At 37.1% G+C, this 11,103-nt stretch overlaps 1 protein-coding gene across 1 annotated transcript in view; it reads right to left on the bottom strand.

Moving 5' to 3' along the window:
• Positions 1 to 3,268: 3,268 nt before the first annotated feature.
• The window catches only part of LOC124787677, a 622,327-nt gene continuing 614,492 nt past the window's right edge, over positions 3,269 to 11,103 (bottom strand). Inside the window, exons 16-17 of the mRNA XM_047254496.1 lie at positions 5,848 to 6,075; positions 3,269 to 5,505 (exon numbers count right to left, since the gene is read on the bottom strand). Of these exons, the coding sequence (XP_047110452.1) occupies positions 5,300 to 5,505; positions 5,848 to 6,075 (434 nt within the window). The 3' untranslated portion in view covers positions 3,269 to 5,299. The remainder of the gene's footprint in view (positions 5,506 to 5,847; positions 6,076 to 11,103) is intronic.

The following is an 11,103-nucleotide window of genomic DNA, read 5'->3' as shown; positions in this document are numbered from 1 at the left end:
CACATACCTGGCAACTACAAACCTGTGTAGGACAGTCTTATTTTCATTTAAGTTAGAACATTCTGCTATATATTAGACAGTAACGCAAATGTGCACTGAAATTTGGAATTTTGTGCACGGCTGCAGAGAAAATTACTTGAGCTGTGTGAAGCATGAGCCCCAGCTGAGCCTGTCAGTCACAGAATATACGCTCTAGAACATAGTACATCATAATGCAATTAACTTCACAGCAAGCTGTGTCACATTTTCAGTGTGGAGCACTTTTATAGGCTACTAGCAGTGTAACATACAAATAATTGAACACCTATAAAGGAAAGAGAACCAAGTGACATCTCTGCTAAACTATATCAAATAACTTTTTTTATACACACACAATTCAGTGTGTAAACTCCTTAGTTTCGGCAAATGCTTAGCATACAATAATTTTTTGGAGCACTGACAAAATCATGCCGAAGATAGTTCGAATAAGGTTGGAAGAAATGTTTTAAACAGTGCTATAAAACTAAGGTATGGAATAACATCTTCAGTTGTTAGTGTTAGAACCAAGCATGGAAATAGTTGGTGTCAACTTCAGTAACATAATGTAGGTCTATCCGTTAATTTTCACCTAACTGAGACCCACAACTGCCTTACATAAATTCTGATTTCAACAAATGTGGAGGTTTCTTCTATTTGAATTTCCTACTACATATTGTTTTCCATTGTGACACATTGTATGTACTACTTGCAGTAAGCTATGTTGTATTATGCACTAATTAATTTCCATTATTTAATACAGAGCTGTACTTCAGTACATTTTATGTAATATATTGAATGTGTGTGAAATAAAATCTTTGCAATAATGTAACATCTTGATCCAGTTCAGCAGTCATCTCTCTTCATGCTTTGGCCTGTTTCAAAACATTCTTGTGATCTACATCACCTCTATCATAGAAGCTGTACTTCATTTTTTTTTTTTTTTTTTTGCACTAATTTCTCTCTGTGCACTACACACCTGCCGATACAGTGCATCTGTCTCCCACTACTGCTGCCTCAGCCATCTTAGTGTGGGAACATAATAGTTAAATAAGCCACCAGCCGTGACAGCGAATCTGTATTTTTAGACACCCTGGCATTGGCAAGCTGGTGGCTGCCGCATCAAAGCTTCCCTCTGTGTGACCGACACAGTGCAACTACGAGCATTTCATCAACACTGCCTAACCACAGTGACTCTAGGCCACAGGCTGCACCGCCACACTGCCTTCTGTCTGGCCAGGCGCTCAGTCATATTTAGGTGAATAACATCAATTAACGTGTCTCTAATACTCCAGTGTTCCACTCATCACCTACATACAAAGTATGTTCATGAGTAGAAGATTTAGTTTAATGTAGAAGTAAGGAACAATTTTATTCCAAGCAGTGCAAGGCACAAAACTCACTCAAACTTTTAAGATACGTTGAATTGCTTGAACCAATGTAAAAAGGTTTTGTTGCAAAATGTGATAAATCTTAGGGAACAATTTTCTAAAATTAACTACTGTAATATATGTAGTGATGTCGATTACATATATCTCTCTCTCTCTCTCTCTCTCTCTCTCTCTCTCTCTCTCTCACACACACACACACACACACACACACACACACACACACACACACACACTTTATTTTTATAATTTATTTTATCCAATGGGAGGTTAAGAATACTGTATTTCTAAAAATGGACTGACTTTCATACTTTTTATGTTGTTATGATGTAATGGGATATTTGCTGTATTTTTTATGTGGTACACCAACATCAGGTGTCAAATCAGTCATAATCCAGTGCCAAGATCCCTGAGAAATTGTGAAAAATATGAGGAGCATAAGAGTGACACACATCATAATACTTAGTTTACAATATTCTGTAAACTCATCTGTGATAAACTACTAAAAATGAGCAGTTTGAAATAAGTACGTGGGATATTTTTTCCTCTTCATGTGCAAGTTGATTTGCAATTACTTTCTTGAGACAGTAATATGAGCATATAAAAATTATTCACGTATATTTGAGGCGTTTCACTGTTCTTACAAACAATAAATAATCAGTTCATTTATTAAACATTATAAAACATTTTGTAGGTGAAGATACACTTTATAGTCTTGTACACATTATTTAACAGTTACAAAGCTCTCAAAGCTTACTTATCTCTTTCAGTGGTGAAAACAGGGCAACAGTGCAGCAAAGTATGTTTAATGGGCTATTTTAATTTTTGTTTTCGATATCACAACACTTGCCACAGAGCACAAAACTAGTGTGAATTGTTTAACATTTCTGCAAGATAAACTCTATTATCCATGTAACAGGTACAGTATATTCAGAGTTCTTCTCTGATTCTGTTTAATACTTTGGCATCCATACAATGAAGACACTAATACAGATTCATCAGCACCCATGAGTGAAATGACACTGTCATGTAACTAATTCACTCTAACAGTTATTGCTGGAAATGAACAAATAGTTGACTTAGTTCAAATAAAGCTATAACAAGCATGTTAAAGCTCCCAGATTTAGTCATTTAAAATATGTCACATAAATGATCATTTTCACTGTTTGTGATGGTTGCTGTCAGATGTGTCCAAAGAGAGAAACTGCACATTTCAAAGAAACATTCTTGCTTTAAAATACTAATAATATCAACATTGAAGCTGTTGTGTTACATTTTACACAAAATATGTGAAGCTGACAGTGGAAAGCTTTTGAGCAAGTATATGAGGAAAGACAAAGCTAATTAAATAAACTAAACTGTTGAGCAGCCACTAATACTGAAACAATTAGTTAAATCATATGACATTAATTTAGAATCTGCTAGAAATGTGTTTTTGAAGCTTTCATTTTCTGTGATGTAGCCTGTACCCTTGGAGTAATCAAAGTGAAGGATTAAAATTCCTAAGTTGTTGCTCTCATGATCAGGGATACCAATAGTCTTAGTATGCAAGCTTTCTTTTTTTTAATTTGATACAAAAACAACAGATATCCATTGAGACATCTGCGCTCTTATTTATATCAAAATACAATTCTGATGCTTCAACAGGTTAAGGGAAACAATCACAGCAGTCTTTACATTGTACATAATGGAGTAAAATGTTTGCTAAACTGCTGCTCCTCCTTTGTCAAAATCTCAAGTTTAGTTTTCTAAAGATGATTTCAGTTATGGGGTTTTAATAAGTTTTATGACAACTAACACTCTTTAATTTCACCCAGTTATTAAAGCCAGCTAAAATGTTAACAAAATCTGACAGTCTGACATAAAAGATGCTAATGGGATGGAGTAAGTGTGGAGTGACTGATCATATGGAGATGAAATACAGAAAAGAAGGCGGTACAAGTTTTCCAACTGTGATCCGAAGACATGCAAAAAGAAGGTAAACAAACAATGTAATTTATTTATGTGTGCTTATGGTGGATAAGGGTGTTTGTTCATTTGCACACATTCAATATACTCTCACAGTGTGCTTACAGCCATAATTTTTGTTATTTGTTATCTACATTTTTTTATATGCAGTTTTACGGAAATGCAGTTTTAATAACGTAAGATGAACCAAAGCACTAAGAGATGCACAATGTAAGTGTTTGAGAAAAATAGACTGGAGGAGTTTTTCTTTTACTTCTGATGCAATCAATGGTTAGCAAAGTTTGGAGATAGGAAGACTTGAATTGCTAAGACCATGGAAGACAATGGAAAAAGGTCATGTTATACCTGTCACATGCCACTTGTTCCAATACATCATGGAAATAATGAATTTTATTAAAAATAATCACACTGCAATTTCAGATTTCACTAACTGTTTGTCTGAAACACAAAATCATGACTGTTCAGTGACATTTATATTTTAAATCTGCATTATCAGATGAAATAAACCTGGGAGAATCAACATGCACAGGTTACATTACACTCACTAAATGAACATTTTAATACATATTTTATTTATCATAAACTGATGAGTCACTTTTAATTCAAACCTCATATCTACTTTCATGAAATACACTGTTTACAGATCACCTATATGTTGACACACTGTGAGCAATGAACCAACAGCTAATATTTGGAGGGACTCTTCATGAATCATACAGAACAGCCCTTTTTTTTAAATTTCCTTTTAAAATTTTTATCAACACCATCTAACCACACTGTATATAAATGTACAGTACAAATAAGAATCAACATGTGTAGGTAAAGTAGACAAATACGACAATCGACAAAGTATACTCTTATATTACTAGCACTTGGTGTGAACATCAGTTAAAAACTGAGAACTGTTACTATACAATTTAGGTTTCAGATCTCATAGGGACTGAAAACATGAGCAAACAAATTGACATCGTTTGAACTTCATTATGGGGAGGGAAAAAAAAGTCGTAAGAACAAGAATAAACATGAATGTGTCACCTAATATGCTCAGCAACGAATATTACAACATACTTTGTAAGAAGTTTATGTTACCACACATTTTATAATTTTACAAACCATCCAGAATTTCTAACAACAATTTGCAAAAGATTATTAGTGTACAACACAGTCTACACTTTGAAAGCTTTAAATATCTTAAAATTTTGGTGTATGTCCTTTCCTTTTTTCTCATTTATTTGTGGCACCACAGCAAAACATGAACACAATTGTTCCAGAAGTAATATTATGAATATCAATGACGATTTTTAACGCCGATTTGAAATCCCCGTGGATTCAACAGCCTATCACATGTTACCTGATTGGTTAGATAAAATACAAACACAAGCCATATTACAATTGTTTTGGACACAGTTACATGTGCACCGCTTAATGTATAACAACTCAAGTTGAAATCAAAATTTGCTTTCTGCCCGATAGCTACTTTGTAATTATATTTTTTTTCTTTTCAAGTATTTTATTAAAAGTCCTACCAGAATGCTGGTGCTTGTTCACAATTAGTTCCTTCATGTTTTGAAACACAACATGGCAGATTAATATAGTACAGATCAAACTGTGATTTAATTACTTGTATGAGGCATAGAAATTGCTGCTGGCAGTCAGAGCAGTAGGCAAGATCACACAATCAATATTACAGCTGCCATTATTAGTCCATTTCCAGACTGGTTTATAAAAACAATTGTGGGAAGGAACACTGAAACATTTTAAAGAAAATTCCAGTCCCAGTAGCAAATTCTCATTTTCCTCTAAGCTCGATAAAAGTTTCCCTCCCCAGTGGCAATGATTGTTATACACACAAAAAGGAATGTTGATAATCGGCTCTTTATATAATTCTGCATATAAATGCAGTTTCTTTCACATATAAATTGTTAAGCTCATCTGAAATACTTGAGGCCTGTCACCACAAGGAACTTTTCAATAAAAAGTTCAGAATCTAACACAGCAATATGAGCAGCTCTACCAATAAGAGAATTAGCCGTATTTGGCAGTGCATGGTGTACATCATAGCGAACAAAAGTTACTTCTGGTTTGCTGATAATGGGGTATAGGATGTTGTGCACCATCTCCCTGTAAGCAGCACCTGTGTAATGAAAAAATGAATTATGTTAAGTAATGCAAGATTTTTTAAAGAACTTAGAGCCAAATTATTTGTTTTTTAATTGAATCTGAATGTAATGTCTTACAGCAGTTCCACTACCTCTAAAGTCACAATTCTGCTTATAACACTAACTCAGCTGCAAAACATTTTATATAAAAAGTAAACTTTTTCAATTTATTTATGTACACTACAGTAAAACAAGAATAAAACTACAGCTTTAACAGTAGAAAGAATGAAGCTCATCCATCAATGTTTCTGTATTGCCTTTGAGGGGAGAAACCAAAAGAAATCACAGAATTCGTACATACATTCTGATACACAAACCTTGAACTGATGTATCCTTAACAGCAGCCTTGCAAAGTTCTATTCGAGCCGAATGCAAAGGAACGTATCTATCTTGCGAAGATCCACACAGTAAAATATTTCGGAAGTGGTGCAGGTTTGAGCGTTGACTTAAGCGGTACAGGAAAGTTTGACGCACATCAGCAGCATCACGTAATGCAAGTTGCAACAGTGAACCAGATTTCTTCCACTTCTGCATAAACCACATCCCTGAAAGATTTTTTTTTTTTTTTTTTTAAATTTCTAGTAATCAACACAATGATTTTTAATTTGGAATTATAAGTAAATGCATGAACATGTGAATTCATTTATTCATAAAAGGTTGTTTTTTAAAGGTAAGTACATCAGACCTACAGAAGTATAAAATCTACACCATGGATAAAATAGGACAGAATTTAAGAGTTGAAAGTTGCAATCCTTTAGTGAATGCCACAATATAATAACAAAGCAAACATGGATTAAATATTCTTGACAGAAAATACTTATGTGCTGTACTGGTGCTCAAGACAATTCCATTTGAAAAAACTTGAAAAGTATAATTCTGACAAGACCTAGATGTTTGTTTTTCCAAATTCTAACTAATAACACCCTTTCAGCCAGGGGAGGGAAGAGGTTTGTGTGTGCCAGGGAGGGAGAAACGTGACTGATATGCTTATAATCTATTGGCAACAGCCTGTTGTAATTAGTGGCAGAACATAACTACAATATGCTGAAATTTAAATACAGCAACAGGACAAATAATATTAACCAAGTCATTGTCTTTCCACTGATGCTGGCTCTGATAAGCTGAAACATTATGACCACTGCCCACCGAGATGCTGGATGCTGTCTGGTGGTGATGTGTGCACATGACACAGTAACAAATTTATGTAAGTGGAGCAGGGGATTGCCCTAGTGAAGATTTGGGCTACAAAATGGGAAAATTCTTCGAGATAAGTGACTCTGGCAAAGGGCACATTATTATTATGCAGAGTCTGTGACTGAATATCTTGAAAACAGTGAAGCTGGTTGAATGTTCATGTGCTAATGTCATCAGCACCTGTGGAAAAAGGTAGGAGGACAACAAAACTACCATTAGTTAGTAAATGGTTGGACATTCACAACTCTTCACAGAACGTATGGTTCAGAGGCTTGCCCGCTCTGTGAGAAGGATACAGGGTGACCTATGGCCTCTCTGCTAATAGAGCACAATGCTGGAGCATGTGCGAGTGCTTCAGAGCAGACTGTTCAATGTACATTTTTGAACATGGAGCTCTGCAGCAGACCTCCCCTAAGTGTTCACGTGTTGATACAATGACATCATCAATTATGATTGCAGTGGGCATGGAATCATGGGGATCTGACCATTGATCCTGGAAACGTGACGGCTCTTCGGGTGAATCACATTTCTGCTTCACTAGTTCAAAGGTCATCTGCACAAACACAGTCATCAAAGTGAATGGCAGCTCAGAATGTGCACTGGTGGGAGCAGCATTATGCTGTAGGAGGCATGCTGCTGCACTTACATGGGACCTGTGGTTCGTAATCAAAGGCACACTGACAGCTGCAAACCACCTGTAGCCCTTCATGCTTGACATCTTCTCCGACAACAGTGTCATCTTTCAGCAGTATAACTGTCCGTATCTTGGAGCCAGAACTATGTTGCGGTGGTTTAAGGAGCATTGTAGTGAACTCAAATTGATGTCCCAGCAACCAAATTCACCTGATGTAAATCCTATGGAACCCATCTGGCTTGCTACTAGCTGTCATCACCCAGTGCGCAAATCAGTGGCCAGTTCCTTTCATCAATTACATGATCTGTGCATGCCACATACCTCCACAATCCTACCGACAAACTGTTAGATCCCCGATATGCAGAATCAGTTGCATATTTTGTTCCGAAGACGGGCAAACAAGCTATTAATGTGGTCATGTTTTGGCTTATCAGTGCATGTGGCATCTGCTGCTAACAACAATGCCTGGAGAACTAGACAGCGAAGCACTGATAATGAGATAACAACAAATAAAGTCACACTTAGTTCTGCAATGTCCCATAATTCTGCATCCAAAATATTTTCAAGCGTATATGAAACATTTGCAGATGATAAAATTTTGTACTTCACCCTTCACTTTATTGTCATCTATTTTGGTGCCAGTGTGATCAGCGGGTGACTTAATGGATACTTTTAATCCACTGCCTGACTTTATGCATTACCAGTTCAGTATATGAGATTTTTTACTTTCAAATTCACTGAAAATTTTTCACTTAACTGAAATGGGTGGCACAGCAGTTATGGTTAAGACACTGGACACATATTTAGAGGAGAAAAGTTCAAGGTTCAAATCCCTGTGCCTGCTCATCCAGATGTAGCTTTCTTGCGAGTCCCTTAAACCACTTAGGATGAATACCAGAACATTAAATTTGAAATGATCATGGTAGAAATGCAATACGAATATGTGCTTGAGGTTTCTTTGCTGTAACTGTAACTTCCTAATCATCCCCCCCCCCCCCTCTCAAGCACACAACACAAGCACACCCCCCCGCCCCCGCCCCACACACACACACCTGCTAGACACATAATTGCAGAATAAGAATCTCCACAGAAAACATGACAATTTTCATTACATATATATTAATCTTTCATTAGAGCTGCAGAAAACTTTTTTAAGGAACAAGAACCATTTTGGTTTCCATGATTGATTATATCAAAATGGAGTGGCTATCAAATGGGTAATATTCTGAAACTTATATTTTAACTATATGATGAAAATATCAAAATATATATGCCTGGCAAAAACTGTGAGGGAACAGCAATGCCATGGAGGCTACAAGGAAGATGTGCTACTGTTCTCTCAATGTGACAAAGCGTACAATCACATGGTCAGTTCTAAAGTTCATATATGTAACCAGATTATCTTATAAAAATGGCATGTCACCTCCTCAGTAGAAGTAAGAAAGGACAAAATAATTTCTTAGTGGTATCATATTTATTTTCAGTTATATCAGCAGCAACATATTGTCAAACCTGCTACTTGCTAAACATCAAAAGTTTAAGTCAAACTCAATTTGTCTTTGCTAATCATATACCAGTTATGCTGCTGCATTTTCTACAATCCCCACTGTGGCATGGGAGTGCTGCCACAAATGATTATGGTGCCGCCAAACAGATGCAAGCGTTCCCTCTCCAGAGCTTCAGCAGTGTGTTCACTTAAGTTCGAACATTCATGCATTGACCCCATTTTTTTGTGTTTGCTGGTTGAGTAGCATTACAGACTTTCATAGTGGCCCTGGCTCATGACCTATTGAATAGTTATTGTATTGAAAACTGACTGACTTGGCACTGTGCAGTATCTGTACATGATTCGACATTCAAAGCTACTGTTAGCAACTGACGATGCAATTACAACAAGAAAGTTATGTATTATTTTTACTATCTGATATTAGATGCAGAATAAATTAATAACTGAATTCTCTGTTCATATTTAACAGCATCTGTTCCTCATTGCCGTATCCACTAAAGAACCACACAGCATGGAAGGAAGTTATTACAGACTTGCGATGAAGAAAAGGAAGTGGAGCAAGGAGCTTTGGACTCAAGAACAGGACAATTTTTTTCTATTGAATTATTTTCTGCGTGTATGCATACATTAAGCTGAAATACATAAGTTGAAATATTTCAAGTTCAGATATTTAAGGAATCTTGACAAACCAACGAGAGCAACATCTAAGTGCTGAGCAACATCTAACACAGGGCTTCACAACATACGTGCTCGCGGAGCAAGCTGTGAGCAGCAAGGCGCGAGCACGGAGCAGCGTGAGCACGCTACCCCCACTACCAGACCAGAGCGGAGAGGGGGGAGAGTCAAGTGAGGCACACAACAGGTGCCGCCAGTCAATGTAAATCCGCGGCCACCTGCAGGGATATCACTCACGAATTATTACTGCGACAAATGAAACAAATAAAGGAGAATGTACACGTGCCACATAATTTTATTAGCTTAGTGTATGCCTCTGCATTCGCATTTATTTGTCAACTGTTACACAATAAAAGGTATCACTGAGGTGTGGGATTCTCGGTTATCTTGTACTTTTTGCCCTTTACAATTGCGTCTATGTTTGGAGTAATTGTTCTTGTGCATTTTAGGCGCAGCGTGCAGTTTAAATTTCGATCAGACAATGCGTGTCTCAGGCGCGTCTTGTTGCATTTCATTGCAGAGAACAGTTGTTCACAAACATACGTGGAACCGAACATTGGTATTATTGTAGCCGCCAGTTTGTGCAAACGAGGAAATCTATCCTGAGGGAAGTGTCTGTAGAATTCCAAAATGTTTTTCTTGTTCTGAAATTTGTATTCTCTGTCACACTGCAGGTCAGTAATTTCTTGCTGCAGCTCAGGACGAATCTCTTAAATATTCGCTGAATATGGAGAGAACAGATCAAAGTCACTGTCTAGTGCTGTCAGATCTTGAAAGCGCTGATCAACTAAACTATGTGAATAACGTTCACAGTCTTTGTGAACATCTTGCATGGATGATAATTTAGGAAAATGAGCTAGGTTTCCTGTTTCCAGCTGACTCACCCAAAGTGTCAATTTCATTTTAAAAGCTCGTATTCGATCTATGAAATGAGTAATTAGCAGACCTTTACCTTGTAGTAAAATGTTCAAAGCATTCAGATGGCTAGTTGCATCTGCTAAGAATGCGAGATCACATTGAAAACGGAAAGTTGCTATTCACCATATAGCAGAGATTCTGAGTCACAGATAGGCACAACCAAAAAAAAAAAAAAAAGCAGCTTTCGGCCAGTAAGGTCTTCGTCAGAAATAGAAAACACACACACACACACAACTGCAACCTCAGGCAACTGAACCCTGAGTGTGGCTTCGGTTCAATTGCCTGAGACTGCAGTCCTGTGTGTGAGAGTTGCATTTGTGTGTGTGTGTGTGTGTGTGTGTGTGTGTGTGTGTGTGTGTGTGTGTGTTTGCGATGTATTTTTGACGAAGGCCGTAGTGGATAAAAGCTTTATTTGTGAGTCTTTTTGTTGTACCTATCTGCGACTCAGTATCTCCGCTATATGGGCGATGCACATAAAGTTCAAGATTTAACCGAATAAGATTTCTGTCTGAAACTTCCTGGCAGATTAAAACTGTGTGCCGCACTGAGACTCGAACTCGGGACCTTTGCCTTTCGCGGGCAAATGCACTACCATCTGAGCTACCCGAGCATGACTCACGCCCCGTCCTCACAGCTTTACTTCTG

The sequence above is a fragment of the Schistocerca piceifrons genome, chromosome 3, assembly GCF_021461385.2.
Source record: "Schistocerca piceifrons isolate TAMUIC-IGC-003096 chromosome 3, iqSchPice1.1, whole genome shotgun sequence".
Classification (NCBI taxonomy): domain Eukaryota; kingdom Metazoa; phylum Arthropoda; class Insecta; order Orthoptera; family Acrididae; genus Schistocerca; species Schistocerca piceifrons.
Note: the sequence above shows the minus strand (reverse complement) of the source record. Positions and strands in the feature narration are given on the sequence as shown.